A 16,131-nucleotide genomic window follows, 5' to 3' on the forward strand; every position below is an offset into this window, starting at 1 on the left:
ACTAGAGGAAAAAAAAGTGTAAATATGAATAGAGTGGAGAGGAGACACCCCACCCGAAGTGTATCCAATAGTCAGAAAAAACAATATTTTTTTCAGACAAGAGGAAAAAGTTCAAGGGGTCTATTTTACAACATGGTGACCAACGTAAAACAGTGTGTTGCACACTTGAGAAGAGCGAGGAGGAGAGTGTGACGCTCTCATCACAGAAACATGGCAAGCATGCGAGGCAAGGCGCGGGGTAACTGGCTTGACTGAGCCATTCCACAGGTACACATACTTCTTTCTTTTCCCCCACTACGGGCCAGGGATGAACCCCAGTGCTCCACTGTGAGCTACACACACAGCCCTGCATCATGGAGAACCCCATAAGTTGTGCAGTTTATTTTACAACTATTTTTTTTAATTTAATTTAATTTATCTATTTATTGTACCAGGGATTGAACCCAGGGGCCCTTGACCACTGAGCCACATCCACAGCCCTTTTTACCTTTTATTTAGAGACAGGGTCTCACTAAGTTGCTTAGGACCTTGCTAAGTTGCTAAGGCTGGTTTTGAACTTGCAATCCTCCTGCCTCAGCCTCCTAAGTCACTGGGATTACAGGCATGTACCACTGCATCCAGCCCCCCAAAACAATTTCCTTCAAGGATGGAAACCTGTCATACCAGCCCTATTTAAAGGACAGGTGGCTGTCCCTAATGCTTCTCTCTTTAAGAGCCCATTCATTCTCCTGGGGGGGGGGTGCAATAGTCTCTATGTGAGCCACCTGTTAAGGTCCCTACCCAGGGTCACTGCACTACATTGTTCCATTCCATCCCTCACTGGCTCCTGTGCTTGGCCAGACTTGGCTGCTCTGCTCATTCTGTCCTATTGTCACAGTCCCTCGGCTGCAGTTGGCTTCGTCCAAAAGGACACAGTCTGCCTGCCCAGCTGCCCAGGTACCCGCAGCCTGGCCTCACACACCGCGTGCAGATGTCAGGGCAAAATGGTGAATGCCTCCCCCCGCCCATTTCAGGGTCTGTAACAAAAGACGGATTAGCCCAAGAGCAGCGGAATTGGTGCACTTAAGCAAGTTTGGTGAAACATGGAGTCTTCAGAAATGAAGGCCCGAAGCCCCAGGGGAGCCCTACCTCTGCGCTTGGGCTGGGTGCAGAAGGGATCGGGTAGGACCCAAGAGCCTGACCTGAGGTCAGGATCCCGGAGGGGACACCTGCTCGGCCCATTTGTTCAGCTCCTTCTGGGCCTCTGTGTGCCATTCCTCTGTCCATGGGGAGGCAGGGCCTGTCCCCGGAGGGTCTTCAGGGAGTTAGAGACAAGGTCAGAGAGTGACATTTCTAGGTGGTGTGACTTGCTTTGGGGGAGAGAAGTTCCAGTTTCAAGGAGCCACTCTGGGAAAGAAGTGGGAGGAGGAAGGAGGAGGGAAAAATTCCAGGGAGAACTTCTTGCTCCAGAGGCCGGCCTCCTTCAGCTCAGCGGAGCTCACAGGCCACACGAGGAGGCTTCAGTCAGCGACGGCCGCGTGTGCACTGGTGGTCCCGAAGATCAAAACGGACTCAAGAATTCCCATCGCCTAGTGACGGCAAGGTGCCAACAGACCAACTGCACTCGCAGTAGAATCAAAGGTGGCACCTACCATCACGTCATGCACTTGATGATGAAGTATCATGTTCTGTGCCCACGTCCCGGCAGGCAACGGAGTCAGGGTCGCTCTGTGCGAATCGGGCCGGCAATGAAAAGACCACACAAACCCAAAGTACCTTTTTTTGGAGTCAGGGATGGCTCTGAGACCTCAGGGGTCAGCTCCTGGGCTGAAGGGCAAGAGGAGCAAGCAGGGCAAGAGAGAGCAGCACCCCTGGAACCCCCCTATTTACTGGGGAGAAGACATTCCATAGAATATTCCACCCAAATAAGTTAAGGGGTAGGGTTCCGAAGGGTGGAGTCTTGCTTGGTGATGTCTTGTGGTCAGCAGATTGACTGACCCTTGGCAAGCCACACCCTCTCAGGTGCTGTGTGGGGTCACAGGCAGAGCAAGACGGCAGGCACTTTTGAGTGAAACGGTCCAATCAGGGCCCAATGACAGACCAGTCTCCTCATACTCTCAAATGTGCACAGCTCACACACACACAGCCCATGGATGGCTCGGGACAGTGTACTTGATCATGAGGACACATGGCTATGCTGCTGGTTCATGTTTGTATAAACTTTTATTTTTTTAGTATTTTTTAGTTACAGATGGGCACAATATCTTTATTTTTTATTTGTTTATTTTTATGTGATGCTGGGGATCAAACCCAGTGCCTCACATATGCTATGCAAGCGCCCTAGCCCAACTTTTTAATGATTATTAGAGTGCATGCCATCTCCTTATAAAGACTATTTACTGTGGAGATGGGACTGTGGCTCAGAGGTAGAGCACTCACCTAGCACACGTGAGGCACTGGGTTCAAACCTCAGCATCACATAAAAATGAAATAAAGATATTGTTTCCACCTACAACTAAAAAATTAAACAAATATTAAAAATATATATATACATATATATTTTTTTTTTCCACTTACTGTGAAACAACCAGGCATGGTGGCACAAACCTATAATCCCAGTGGCTCGGGAGGCTAAGGCAGGAGGATCACAAGCTCAAAGCCAGCCTCAGCAAAAGCAAGGCACTAAGCAACTCAGTGAGACTCTGTCTCTAAATAAAATACAAAATAGGACTGAGATGTGGCTCAGTGGCAGAATGTCCCTATGCTCAATCCCCAGTACCCACCCCCCAAAAAAATATTTACTGTGAAACAGAACACCTCCATCTCCCATATTCCACTACTCAATGGCATTAAGAGGCCATGTGGAGTCACGGACCTAGACCACTGAGGTAGTGAGTGAGTTTTACCATGTGTGCACTAATGACAAAAACAAATGCATTTCCAAGGACATATCCCCATGGCTAAGTGACACGGGATCGTGCTCAGCAGCCAAAGTTCCGTGATTGAGGACATGGAGTTCTGAGCCTCTCCACGGGCATGACACTCACCACATCCAACTCTTCCCAGAAGCAGAGATAGGCCATCAGGCTGTTGGCACACAGGTATATCGGCTGATGATGTGGCCCCTGTCCCGGGGATCTGTCCGACACACTCCTTCACACAAAGAGCTCGTGTACAGGAGAGGGGGTTGGCCACACAGAGTACGAGGCTGAATTTCTGAAAATTTTTCAGTTGTAACCAGAACCCCTCTGCCTTGGCACTGTCAAGAAATAGCTACTGAGCCTCTGAGCACCCACAGCGCCAAACACACACATAACGTTTCAGGCTGCAGTGGGTTGGAACAATGTATTCCTCATCTAAAAATTTCACTCAAGCCCACTCTTGCCATTACTTGGAGAGCAAGCCACCTTGAAACGGGGCTCTGGAATCCGGCCACCACAACACAGCGGGCTCCCACCAGCGCCCAGAGTGTCCCTCACGGGGCAGGCTTTGGCAGCTTCTCAGGCTTCCCGGGTCTGGACCACTGTGAGGGCCCCAGTTGCCTCTGGGCTTCTGACTGTCCTTTTGGATTCAGGCCATTTGCCCTGAGCGAGAGGGGCACTTCCTGGTCCCATGCTGGGTTTCCAGGAAACACAGACTCAGAGCCTGTGACCTCTGAACTGTCTGCCAATAACGGCTTAAGCCTTTAACCCTGGAAGCAGCAGCCCACACATCCAGCATGGCTATGGGGCCTCCTTAGTCAGGATGGAGCTGAGTCTGAGGGCGCTGGCACGTCCCACCTGCAGGAAAGGGTGACCCCCCTAGCCACGACTCCTTGCAGATGCTGTGGTGCTGGAGGGACCCGAGGAGTGAATGGCAATGGGACTGCGTGGTGGCAGCACCACCAACACACAGATTGGAGCTTTCTAGGGAACAGCTGCCCCTCATCCCTTGCCCAGGGTGTCCCTGAGGGAGGATGGGACAGGACGAGCTTCAGGATGATTGTGCCAGCAATCCACAGCAGGAGTATGTTCTTAAAGGTGCTTGAGCCGCTGCCAGTGACCTGGCCCTTAGGTCCTGACCCAGCGATTCCTCTCCAGAGTTGCCGTCAGCCCTGGGGGAAGACTCTGGAAACCTCTTCTTTCACAGGTACCCACTATTGATCAAATCCACGCCTCTCTGCCATCCTTTTCCTCTTCAGGGTTCCACGGGTGGCTGACAATGACCAGGGCACACATTTTATTCCTTTGGAATGGTGAGCGTGGCTCTGGGACAAGGCATTGGACGGGGTAGACTTTCCTTTACTGAACTCGGGCTTCGGGCCCATTCAGCTCGGGACAGCTTGTTATACATGTCCACATGCAGGTCTAGGAAACATAGTCCCCGTGACTCATCCACCCAGCTCGGGGGTGGATCCTCATAAAACGCTGGATTCCGTTTTGATGTCTGACCTCTGATAACTTTGAAGTCTTCCTTTCCCTTTTCCCTTCTTCCCCATAGATGGGAAAACCTCGGTGCTCCTTCAGCCCACACGCGCCCTGGCTGGGCACGGGACTCCTCACCCCGCCAGCCCTTCCGTTCTATCTCAGGATGTTTTTGGACCAGGTGGGGACCTCTGCCTCCTCCCCGCAGGAAACCTCATCATGAGAATACCAGGCATCGCTGACCCTCTTGGCGGGTGCAGGACACTGTTAGTCCCTGCAACTGAACAAAATTTGGGGTGCAGGGGTCCATCGAGCACTGAGAGGTGCTCACAACCAGTGAGTGGGGTGTCAAAGGGGGATGGGCAAGGCACACTCTGAGCCTGCATCTGCTCACCCACCGAGAAACACGTACCCCAGGCCCATGCCAGGGACACAGGGACACCACAGGTAGCATTCCTGCCCCGCTCTGCTCTCGGCAGGTCCCTCTGTGGGTTCCCAGGGGGACGCACAGGCACTTGACCAGCCTGGAGAGGTCGGGGGGCTCCTTCCTATGATGAGGAGATCAGGAAGGGGCCTCACGGTGCAGGGAAAGGCACCTTGGGCTGGGGACCGAGAATCCAGGCATTTCTAGTTCCCAAAAGGCCAAGCTGGGGGCAGAGAGCCAAGAGGGGGCTGCTGGTGGGTCTTGTGGGACCTGAAGATCTGTGCTGGAGGGCCAGGACTTTGGGATATGGGGGGGAGGGCACAAGAGGGTTGTGAGCAGGTCAGCTCTGGGTGTAGACAGCCATCCACATGTAGGAGGTGGACTGGAGAGGGGGGAGATTAGAGGCTGAGTGTCCAGGTGGGAGGTGGGAGGAGCTACGGGGACAGAAAGGAGAGAGAGGCAGACAGTGTAGGAGGGGATGGTGCTGGGTGTGGTGGTGCACACCTGTAATCCCAGCAGCTCAGGAGGCTGAGACAGGAGGATCTTGAGTTCAAAGCCAACCTCAGCAACGGCAAGGTGCTAAGCAACTCAGACCCTGTCTCTAAATCTAAAAAGGTGCTGGGGACGTGGCTCAGTGGTTGAGTGCCCCTGGGTTTAATCCCCGGGACCAAAAAACAAAAATAAAAAGTAGGAAGGCAAGGGTCCTGGGGTAACCAGAATGAACCCTGTATTTAGAATCAGACAGGACAGAGTTGGGGAGCCTCCCTGCCTCTCCCTGGACACCTGTTTGGCAACACCCCCTTCTCTTTCTGGGGTGCTCTCTGCCCTGGAATTCGGGTTCCACAGCCTCCCCTTCCTCCTGCCTCCTTGCCCACAGGTTCCAGGCAGCCCCACCCTCCCGGTTCTTTGTCACTGGAGAGTGGGGATTAGAACCCAGCTCCAGGAGCCGGTGCTTTGAGTCATCAGCCGGCTGCGAGCTGGTGTGGAGAGGAGGGGCCGGGTCTTCCCACCCTGGTTCCTTCCGCCCTGTCCCCTTGGTTCCGAGGAGTCACCTGTCAGCTAGGAAGAGCTCCTGGGGATTAGAGAGCCCCACCTCATCTTCCTCGTCCCCTTCCCACAAGCCGGAAGTCAGAAGTCCCAGTTGGGCTGGGACAAAGAGAGCTAACTGCCTCGTCAGCCTGGGGCCTGGGGCGGCTGACAGAGGGGACAGGTGGGGCAGCATGACAGGTGGCTGAGGAGCCAGGTGGCCAGTGTGAAAGGTGGCCGGCAGATGAAAGGACAGGCAGGTAGGTGGACACAGAGATAGGCAGGCGGAACCAGGGACAGCCACAGAGAGGATCCCGCAGCCACAGAGAAGGTGAGCGGGGGCAGGCCATCCACCACGGAGGGGTGGCATGTGGGGACAAGTAGAGGGGACAGTAGGTCAGCCCCTGAGAGATCTTCAGAGAGAAGGGGAGAGGGAGAGAGGGTGCGGGTGGGAGGCCAGGGAAGGGCCACCCCTGAGAGTCCCTTTCTCCCAGGCTGTGGCGGCGGCCGCTATGAGGCTGGGCATCACCCTGCTCCTGTGCACTCTTGGTGAGTTCCTGGGCAGGGCCAGGACGCCAGAGGAGGCTCCTCTCCCAGCTCAGCTCCGGCCCCAGCATGGCCCTAGGACGGGAGGGGGGCAGCGCTCTGGCCCACACCTGGCCTGCCCTGCTGCCACTGTGTCTCCGGCTCTCTGCTTCCCTCTAGTCTCTCTGTCCCCTTTCCCTCCCTCTCTGGGCCACTCTGCTGGGCCACTGTGTCTCAGACCGGCTCTCTCCATCTCTGTGCTCCCCTTCTTTCTCTGACCCCTGGTCTCTGTCTCTGATCCCCTCTCTCCAGCTCAGTGCCTGTCCCCAGGGGCGAGCCAGGCCGACACAGAGAAGATTGTCAATGGCGTGGAGTGCCGGCCTCACTCGCAGCCGTGGCAGGTGGGGCTCTTTGAGGGCACCAGCCTGCGCTGCGGGGGAGTCCTCATTGACCGCAGATGGGTCCTCACGGCTGCTCACTGCAGCGGCAGGTGAGCCCCAGTCTGAGCCCTTCCTGGTGGGCAAAGAAGGGTGATGGGGAGGCAAGTGCCAGGGAGGGCCCCCAGGGAGGCATCCCTCAGAATAGATCTTAGGGGATGAGGTGCCAAGGGTACAAAACTAGTTCTGCAACAAAAGAGTCTGAGGTTAGATGAGGAGTAGAACTTCCTCAAGAGTGGGACTAGGGTGGGGCTGGGTGGGGTGAGGTGTAGTGGGTGGAGGACCCAGAGGGTCCTCATGTGCCACCCTTTCCTATATGGCATCTGTCACCAGTCTCAGCCACTACTGGTCCCAGTCTGGGTCCTGGACCACATTTACCCCAAACTGAGTGCAACCGCAGGGACAAGGTCTGTCACCTTCCTGGGCCTCAGTAGCCCCATTTGTAAGATGAGCCACTTGTTAGGTCTGATGCTCTGGGGTTTTTTGATGAAAGGGGAGATCAGACCTGAAGGGACTGAAAGACATGGGGACAGCAGGACAGAGATGCCATGCATAACTCACTTGCTCAGACGACAGTACTGACAACTCCTCTGTGGGGCCAAGTGGCAGGGACAGGCATTGAACTAGGGAAGATGTCAACTCCAGCCACCTCATGGGCTTCACTGTTTAAGAGCGTCGTCGGAGCAGGCTCGGCTCCGAGGGGGCGGGGCTGCCCTGCCACCTGCTGAGCCGCTGCGACCCCAGCAGGTACTGGGTGCGCCTGGGGGAGCACAGCCTCAGCAGGCTGGACTGGGCCGAGCAGATCCGGCGCAGCGGCTTCTCCGTGACCCACCCCAGCTACCGGGGAGCCCTGCAGAACCACGAGCACGACCTCAGGCTGCTGCGGCTGGGGACACCCGTGCGTGTGACCCGCGCTGTGCGGCCCCTGCCCCTGCCTAGCTCTTGCGCCGCAGCTGGCACAGAGTGCCACATCTCCGGCTGGGGCACCACCAACAAACCATCGAGTAAGGAGCCCCCTGGGCAGGGGTCAGAAGAGGGAAAGCCCGGGGTGGAGGGTGAGAGGGCAGGAGAGAGGTCAGGCCTGGCAGCAAGGGAGTGCGGTAGACACCAGGACCAGGTCTGGGGTCAGAGACCAGGAGGGATCTCCTAGGACTTAAAGAGGTGAAGGGAGTGGGTGTGGGGTCAGAAGTCAGAGGTCAGGGATGCAATCAGGTCAGAGTGAGGTCAGGGGTCATCAGACTGGAGTAAAGGTATATATAAGTAGGATCTGGGTGTCAAGGGTCAGGGGCTTGGGTATTAGAGGTCCTGGGATCCAGATGTTGCAGATCTGGGTATAAATTGGGATTTATCTCATATCTGAGATTAGAAGTCAGGGGCCAGAGGTTTAGGTTCATAGAATCTGGGGTCAAATAAACTAGGATCAGAAGACACTCTGGAGTTGGGACAAAGGAAATGAAGAGGGGGACTTGGAGGGACCCTGTAGCACGACCTCCCGTCCCCAGGCCCATTCCCTGACCGGCTCCAGTGCCTCAGCCTCCCCATCGTCTCCAATGCCGCCTGCCGGGCCGTGTTCCCCGGGAGGATCACCGACAACATGGTGTGCGCCGGCGGGGTCGCTGGGAGGGACGCCTGCCAGGTGAGCACACACAGGAGGTGCACGGTCACCCAGGACCGGAAGTGGGGGCTGAGGAAGGGAAACCAAAGCAGGGAGGGACTCGTGGAAATGGGGACAGAGGAAGAGATGGGTGAGAAAGAAGGCGAGGTTCAGGGAGGCGGAGAACAGGTCGAGGGCCGGACGAGGACGGGACGGAGCGAGGGAGGGAATGGAGGAGGGAGGTGGAGACGGACAGGTGGCCCAAAGGGAGGGGGAACAGAAGGACAAAGGGTGAGGAGGGCAAAGGACCAGCCAGGATCTGGAGCTGCCAGACCCAGGGCTCTGGGCATTCCCCACACTATCTTCCAGCTGGTGCGGCTCCAGGGTGACAAAGAGATGTGGGGACAGAGACGGGAAGGGGCCAGTGGGCTTTTACCCTCTGATTCCACATTCTTGCTCTCTGGGAGCCCCCAGGAAGGAGGAGGAGGCTGCTAAATCTCACTGTACCGGTACCCAGCCACTGTCCTTATGAGAACTCTCTGCCCTCGTGAAGTCCCGCCCTCCTTCTCTGGGATTGGCCGTAGGAGATAGTTTTCTCTTCACTCATTGGCCAGCGTCCCAGCCAATGTCCTGGAAGAGTCCCATCTCCCTTCCTGGGATTGGCCCTCAGGGACAGTGTGCTCTCTTCGATTGGCTGGCCTCTTCTATTGTCTTCCCGGAGCCTGGCTTTGCTCCTCCCTCCCAAGACCAGGCTTGGACCACCACCCCCAAGACCTAGGAAAGGATCTGTGATAGGCGAGGGGTGGGGAGGAAAGCAGGAGCAGGATGACTCCCTTATTTATGCAGCATTCCGTCTTACAGGGTGACTCTGGGGGACCCCTGGTATGCGGGGGAGTTCTTCAGGGGCTGGTGTCCTGGGGGTCCGTGGAGCCTTGCGGGCAAAAAGGCATCCCAGGAGTCTACACCAATGTTTGCAAGTATGTGGATTGGATCCGGATGATCATAAGGAACAACTGACCTGCTTCCTCCATCTCCACCCTCAACTTGGGGGCCTTTCTGACCCTCAGCACCAGAATCTTTTGTTGATCTGGGGAACTTCTTGGAACTGCGATTCCTCCTGAGACCCATGACTTGAGGGGAGGACTGCACAACTGTCAGAAATAAATACCGTGTAACTGAAGGAGGGCTGTGTCTGTCTGATGATCCTAAGCTCTTTGAGACTGGAGGGAGCCTCCTGGGCTCCTCTACCTCCAGGTACAGAAATAGACACCAGAGAGTGTAGGATTTTCCCTCAGGGATCACACAGGATTGGAGCAAAAAAATTTACTGGTAATACTAAAAATGAAGGCCATCTTTCTCCATCAGGCATGATAGAAATAGTGCCCAGAGCTCATATGCTCTTCAGTGGCCTATGAAGAACCTGAAAGAAGAAAAAGAAAATATCAAATGCCAACTGAAAATCAAATTTCAGTGACCATTTAATGAAATGTCTATGACATGTGACTTTTTTTACATTGGCCAATGGCGTCTTGGCTCTTTTGTGTTGAGCCAACTTGTATTGGTGCAGGAAGTCAGTCTATTTTAATGTCTGGATGGCCCAGGGTGGTGCAATGTGGCCTCTGCCTCGAAGGGTCCTGCCCACCTCTGGGGTTCTCTCCAGCAGAACATCATCCTCTGAAAAGTGTGGATGGGGACCTGGGGACTGAGGGGGACAGGGCTCAGCAGCGCAGCCAGGCCTGTGACTGACTGAGCCCGACAGAGCTGGGCTCTCCTCGTGACTCTCTGGAGTCTTCATCCCACCCCCCACCCCACCCCAAGGCAGGGCCGTCACCCCCATGTTGCAGATGAAGAAACTGAGCCTCGTGGGGTGGAGTCCCTCGTCCCACGTCACAGAGGTAGGAAGAGGCAGAACCGGGGTTTGAGGCCAGGGTTGGCTGCTGTCAGAACCTAGGGCTACCCCGCCTTGTTCCACATCTGGATAGGGAGAGAGCAGAGAAAGACCCAGGGAGGAGATCTGAGAACAAACAGCTGGGAGAAGTGGGGCTCCACACCGGGTTTCCCAGATGAGGAGGCTGAGGTGGCTGAAGGACTGGAAGTCGTCAGGCCCAGGTCCCGCAGCAGCGAGTAAGTGCACAGCTGGACTTGGACCCAGATGTCCAGCATCCAGAGGCCCAGGAGGTGGGGAGGGCCGCAGAGGGAAGAGGCTTCAGAGAAGGAGGATCCAGAGAGCCCTAGGGCTTGGGGCACCTGCCGGGCTCTTCTCCCCTGGCTGGGCCCTGGCTGTGCAGGCCCCGACCTGCCTCTCTCACCTGCCGTCCTGCCCCTTCGCCTGGCAGCAGCCCCACCTCCCTGACGCCCCAGTTTCCCCCATCTTTGGAAAGGAGAGGGAGGGGCCCAGAGGAGGCCAGGGGCCACGGCCAGCTGGGGCTTCGAGGAGAAAGGGGCAGGGCAGGCAGAGACAGAGGGACTGGAGGGAAGACAGACTGGAAAGCTCGGGAGCCACTGAGACATGGACAGGAAGAAGGACAGGCAGTGATAGACAGGGCCCAGAGCCCAGACGGAGGAAGGAGCAGACAGGGACGAAGGCCTAGAGACAGAAGGAAGAAGACCTCCCACACAGAGGGCCAGTGTGGCAGAGAATGACAGAAACAGATTCAGAGATGAGCAAGAAGGGGACCGGTGCATACAAGACAGATGACACAGGGGAAGAGGGGCCTGGAGAGGTGACGCGGGCAGCAGAGTGCCAGGGAGGCCCCCACACCCCGCCCCCAGGCAGCAAGGCAGGGCTTGGAGGCCAGTCATCCCGGTCTGCCCCGGGCCACCCCTGCCTGCCGGCCTGCCTGGTGCCTGGCGCTCTGACCCAGCCTGCCGCAGCTGCCACCGCCGGGCCCCCGGAGCCCCAGCCCAGAGCCCGTGAGTCGGGGAGGGAAGAGAAGCCCCCTCCAGGAGTCTGCTGACCCTGGACGCCAGTCCTCCTCTGCCTCGGTACCCACTCCCCTCTGCTCTGTCCTTTCCAGCTTGGGTGGGGCTCTCTACCTCTCTCTGGTCTCTCACCTCCAACCGGCTGCCCCCAACCTCCATGACCTCTGACCCCAGCTGGGAAGCTCAGTCCACCCTTCAGTCCCACCCCCGCTGGCAGGGCATCTCAGGGCACAGCCCTCCCGTCCACCCGGCCCAGCTCCCTCGGGCTGTCTTTCAAAGGGGCAGGGGTGCACCAAGGGGAAAGGAGGAAGGCAGACACGGTCCCACGCTGACCACTTCCTTCCTTGGAGGCGGACCTCAAAGCCTCCATGTGGCCCTGCTGTTGAGACCACAAAAAATGGGGTGGTTACCCAGTGGGGCCTGGGGCCTGGCCAGGTGTGGGGGGGCGAGAAGAAGAGCACCTCCACAGTGTGCCCAGAGGCCCGGCCCTGGCCCGCCCCACAGCCCTTCCCAGCAACTTCCTCTGGCTCCTTGGCATTCCAGAAGCTTCTAGCTGGCCCAAGTCCCCTCCAGGCCGCCCTGGAGCCTAAGATTGACCTCAAGGTTGATTGTTGTGCTATGAGAACCAAGGGGCTCCCCAGACTGGCTCCTCCCTGGGGGAAGCAGGCAGGGCCAGGGGAGGGGGCAGCTGGCGTGAGGCGGGGTGTCGTGAACAGCCCTCCTCTCCCCTCAGAGTGCTGAGGGCAGGCTCCCTTCTTGTCCCCAGAGGAACCCGGGCCTTGCCCTGCCCCGCTCCAGGCCATGATGATTCTGCGATTCATCACGCTTGCTCTGGTGACAGGTACTGTGATGGTGACAGATGGGGAGGGCCGGGCCCTGGTTCTGCCATCGCTGGGAACCCTACCCTCTGGTATTCAAAACCTAGACAGACCCTTGTGTCATGGGCATGGAGACCACCATAGGGCCATGCTGGGTGTCACCCATCTAGATGCCAGCATGGGGGGAGGTCGGGGGCCCAGAGGAGGGACCAGGGAGCTGTGGGGGGGAGGGCTGAGCCACCAGTGAGGAAGCACTTCAGTTCCTCCACACCTGACCCAACCATGGCACACCCAGTGGACCCAGGCCGGGGCCAGCCCACCCCTCACTCTCCTCTCCCACATCGGGGTCTCCCGGGCCTAGCCCTTCTCAGGCCTGAGCCCCTCTTTTGCCCCACCTCCCGCAGGGCATGTCAGGGGAGAGACCAGGATCATCAAGGGGTATGAATGTCCTCCTCATTCCCAGCCCTGGCAGGTGGCCTTGTTCCAGAAGACGCGGCTGCTCTGTGGGGCCACCCTCATCGCCCCCAAATGGCTCCTGACAGCAGCCCACTGCCGCAAGCCGTGGGTGCGGGGGCTGGGGCGGGGCTGGGAGGGGGCTGGAGGTGGAGAGATGGGTGGCAGGGGGCCTGAGGACAGGAAGGACATGGAGGAGGGTGGAGAGCAGGGCGCAGAGGGGGAGGGGGCGTTAGCAGGAGGGGTGGGATCGGTTGGGATTGCAGACCCAGGGATGGGTGTTTGGGGACCTGGTGGTTCTGGGAATGGGTTGGGGGTGGGGTTGGAGCTTGGAAGGGAGCTCCGGAGGGAGATGGGGTTGGAAGCGGAGCCCTGTCCCTTTGTTCTCCAAGGTGTCACTCATCTCTCCTCCCCAACCCTGCGCGTGTGTCCCCTCCACCTCTCCATCTCTGACCACTGTCCCTCCCACCTCAGCAGCTACGTGGTCGTCCTGGGGGAGCACAACCTGCAGCATCAGGATGGCTGTGAGCAGAGGCAAACGGCCACCGAGTCCTTCCCCCACCCAGGCTTCAACAACAGCCTCCCCAACAAGGACCACCGCAATGACATCATGCTGGTGAAAATGTCCTCCCCGGCCCTCATCACCAGGGCCGTGAGACCCCTCTCCCTGCCGTCACACTGCGTCACTGCTGGCACCCGCTGCCTCATTTCCGGCTGGGGCACCACGTCCAGCCCCCAGTGTAGGGACTATAGAGCGAACCTGGTGGGGGTGGGAAGGGAGGGGTGGTCACGAGGACGAAATGACACCAGGGACCAGGGGAACCTTCTGAGGTCCGATTCATAGTGATGCAAGAGGGGTTGCCTGGGGGTGTCGGGAGTAGGCTCTGCTGGAGGAAAGATGGAAAAGTCAGGACTGGGCATGTGGGGGGCGGGGACAGAGACACGCATTTGAGCCTTACAGTGGGACAGGTGTGATGTGCAATCTAAAACTGCTAACAGGGGACCTCAGATGAGGAGCTTCACCTCTCTGAAGCTTGGTTTTCTCCCCCCCACACACACCAGGGTGGCATTAGAGATAACATGTAGATAGCGACTGCAGACAGATTGGCTCAATGGTGTGACCGTTGCTATTGGTACAGAGAGTCGAGTTGGCCGTGTGTACAGAGGACAAGGGCTCTCCCTGGAGGAGCAACTCATGGGGCTGGGGAGGAGGGCTGGCTTCCCACGGCCTCTCCCACTGTCTCTGCAGTGCGCCTGCCCCACACCTTGCGATGCGCCAACATCTCTATCATTGAGCACCGGGAGTGTGAGAGCGCCTACCCCGGCAACATCACGGACACCATGCTGTGCGCCAGCGTCAAGGAAGAGGGCAAGGACTCCTGCCAGGTCAGAGGGCAGGGCCAGGTCTCCCACCACACCCCAGCCCCTTCCCCAACCTCAGTGCCAAGCCCACCTGCCCTGCAGCTAAACCCACTCCATCCCCAGTTGCCATATCTGACTCCAACGCACTCCCCAGCCCCATGCCCATCCCCATTTCCAACTGCACCATCCCCAAACTCATCTTTTTTTTTTTAGTTGTAGATGGACACAATGCCTTTATTTTGTTTATTTAGTTTTATGTGGTGCTGGGGATTGAACCCAGGGCCTCACACATGCTAGGCAAGTGGTCTACCACTGAGCTACAACCCCAGCCCCCCAAACTCATTTGACCTTAAAGCCATCCTTACTCCCACCCACAATCCCAAGTTCACCACCCCAGTCCATCACCAGTCCCGTCGCCAACACATCCTCTCCCCCCTCCCCCCCTCCCTCCCTTCCCACACCATCCCCCCCGCTTCCCAGAACCCCCGCCCTTTGCTCTGACTGGTTCTCTCTCTTCCCATGCCCAGGGTGACTCTGGGGGCCCTCTGGTCTGTAACGGGTCTCTTCAAGGCATTATCTCCTGGGGCCAAGATCCATGTGCTGTCACCAGAAAGCCCGGTGTCTACACAAAAGTCTGCAAATATGTAGACTGGATCCAGGAGACCATGAACAACAATTAAACAGGACCCACCCCTCAGCCCCATCTTCCTGTAAACATTTGATCTCATTCATTCTGCTCACGCGAAACCCTAAGCCAGGACTCTTCTGTGCACTTCCTTGGCTGCAGGAGACGCTATAGCTTTATAAGGAACTTGGGGTTTGGAATCAGGGACGGCCTGGCTGGCACTAACCTGTGACTCTGGAAGTGATGATAGCTGTTACGTTCACTGTCATATCTCTAACCCCAGAGACAGTTCCTGATGTACACCAAGGTTGTAATAAATATTTAGAGTGAATGAATCCATGGAGTACTTACTATGGGCCAGACAGACCTTGGTCCAAAGGGCTTTTAAATACATCAACCAACACAATCCTCACAAACTCTGAAAGGTCAGCACTATTATCATACCCATTTTACAGATGAGGAAACTAAGCATGGAGAAAGGAAACTGCTGCTCATGGTCACTCGGCCAGTAAGGGAAAGAAGGACAAGGATTTGAAGCCAGGTGATCTCTTAACTAACAAGTGGTCCCACCTTGACGGAAGCTCGGTTTCCTTAGCTGTAAAACTGTGCACCCAAAAGTCTGACAGCACAGTAAATAAGTCAGCCCGCACATAGCAAGGCCTCACAAAAGGGACCTCTAGTTATGTTCCAACTTCCATGACAAGTAGTTGATTGAGGCCCACATTGGCCAATATGGTGGCCACATGCATCCATTTTAATAAAAAATGACATAAAATCAGAAACGTAGTTCCTCTGTCACACTTGACGCATTTCAAATGCTCCACAGCCACATCAGATATGCATAGAGAACTTTAGCATCCTTTCCAAAAGGATGGTCAGACAAGGCTGAGCTGAACAGCCTCTGAAGTTAATTCCCAAAGGACAAGGTGCCTCATAAATCGTCAGGAATTCAGGATCTTTTCCAATGTTCTGCTCGCCTTGCAAGGGAGGTATCTGGCATGAGGAGTAAGGACCCAGAGCTGGAATTAGGGCTCTCTGTTGTTAGGTGGACTTGCTGTGTGACTTCTGGTGAGTCATTGCCATCTCTGAGCCTGCCAGTTCCTCACCCCAAATAAGGGAGTAGTCCCAGGTGATGTTGATGCCCCTTGCAGCCTGGGCCTCTTGTGATTCATAAGCCCGAGTGTCACCTGGAGACACACAGATGGCAGGGAGGGTGTGAGATGGGCATGCATGGTATGATGCAAGGCCACCGCCCCCCCAACACCGAGCGCCAGTCACACACACAAGAAGCCCACTGCGCCGGCTGTCGGCTGTCGGGTGGGCTCAAACACAAAGCATCCTTCTCTCTTGTTCTGCTCCTCTCCTCCCCTGTCTTTCCTGTTTCCCTCCCTCCCTCCGCCTCGCTCCTCAGGGTCCCCCTCCCCCGCTGGCTTGTGTCCCTCCTACTCTTTCCATCCAGCTCTTGGCCTCTGCCTCCTTCCACTTCCGAATTCTGCCGGCTCTCACCTGTCTCCCTGGTGCATGTTTCCCTGTTCATTTCCTCTCTCCAGTGGCTGAACACCG

General features: G+C 56.8%; 2 protein-coding genes across 5 annotated transcripts; both read left to right on the top strand.

Moving 5' to 3' along the window:
* Window positions 1–6,344: 6,344 nt before the first annotated feature.
* Klk12 (kallikrein related peptidase 12) lies at window positions 6,345–9,405 on the top strand. 3 transcript variants are annotated; one of them, XM_026406284.2, is made up of 5 exons: window positions 6,345–6,381; window positions 6,688–6,847; window positions 7,539–7,798; window positions 8,297–8,430; window positions 9,250–9,405. In XM_026406284.2, the coding sequence occupies exons 1-5, from the start codon at window positions 6,345–6,347 to the stop codon at window positions 9,403–9,405; spliced, it is 747 nt and encodes a 248-aa protein (XP_026262069.1). The 3 variants fall into 3 exon arrangements, with proteins under 3 accessions (XP_026262069.1, XP_077649080.1, XP_077649082.1); XM_077792954.1 differs by having other exon boundaries at window positions 7,542–7,798; XM_077792956.1 differs by lacking the exons at window positions 6,345–6,381; window positions 7,539–7,798 and having other exon boundaries at window positions 6,721–6,847.
* A 2,679-nt stretch (window positions 9,406–12,084) lies between these two features.
* On the top strand, window positions 12,085–14,626 carry Klk11 (kallikrein related peptidase 11). Of its 2 annotated transcripts, none has more exons than XM_026406280.2 (5): window positions 12,085–12,151; window positions 12,533–12,689; window positions 13,056–13,321; window positions 13,831–13,967; window positions 14,471–14,626. In XM_026406280.2, the coding sequence occupies exons 1-5, from the start codon at window positions 12,112–12,114 to the stop codon at window positions 14,621–14,623; spliced, it is 753 nt and encodes a 250-aa protein (XP_026262065.2). In that variant the 5' UTR covers window positions 12,085–12,111; the 3' UTR covers window positions 14,624–14,626. The 2 variants fall into 2 exon arrangements, with proteins under 2 accessions (XP_026262065.2, XP_026262066.2); XM_026406281.2 differs by having other exon boundaries at window positions 12,112–12,151; window positions 12,533–12,695; window positions 12,981–13,321.
* The last annotated feature ends 1,505 nt before the right edge of the window (window positions 14,627–16,131 follow it).

The sequence above is a fragment of the Urocitellus parryii genome, chromosome 15 (assembly GCF_045843805.1).
Source record: "Urocitellus parryii isolate mUroPar1 chromosome 15, mUroPar1.hap1, whole genome shotgun sequence".
Taxonomy (NCBI): domain Eukaryota; kingdom Metazoa; phylum Chordata; class Mammalia; order Rodentia; family Sciuridae; genus Urocitellus; species Urocitellus parryii.

Excerpts from the sequence above, each read along its gene's own strand:
- Klk12 (XM_026406284.2), top strand. The coding sequence starts at position 6,345 with ATGAGGCTGGGCATCACCCTGCTCCTGTGCACTCTTG. Across the intron at positions 6,848-7,538 it reads GCTGCTCACTGCAGCGGCAG|CAGGTACTGGGTGCGCCTGG; the intron begins GTGAGCCCCAGT and ends CTGCGACCCCAG. Across the intron at positions 8,431-9,249 it reads CTGGGAGGGACGCCTGCCAG|GGTGACTCTGGGGGACCCCT; the intron begins GTGAGCACACAC and ends TCCGTCTTACAG.
- Klk11 (XM_026406281.2), top strand. The coding sequence starts at position 12,112 with ATGATGATTCTGCGATTCATCACGCTTGCTCTGGTGACAG. Across the intron at positions 12,152-12,532 it reads CACGCTTGCTCTGGTGACAG|GGCATGTCAGGGGAGAGACC; the intron begins GTACTGTGATGG and ends CACCTCCCGCAG. Across the intron at positions 13,322-13,830 it reads CACCACGTCCAGCCCCCAGT|TGCGCCTGCCCCACACCTTG; the intron begins GTAGGGACTATA and ends CTGTCTCTGCAG.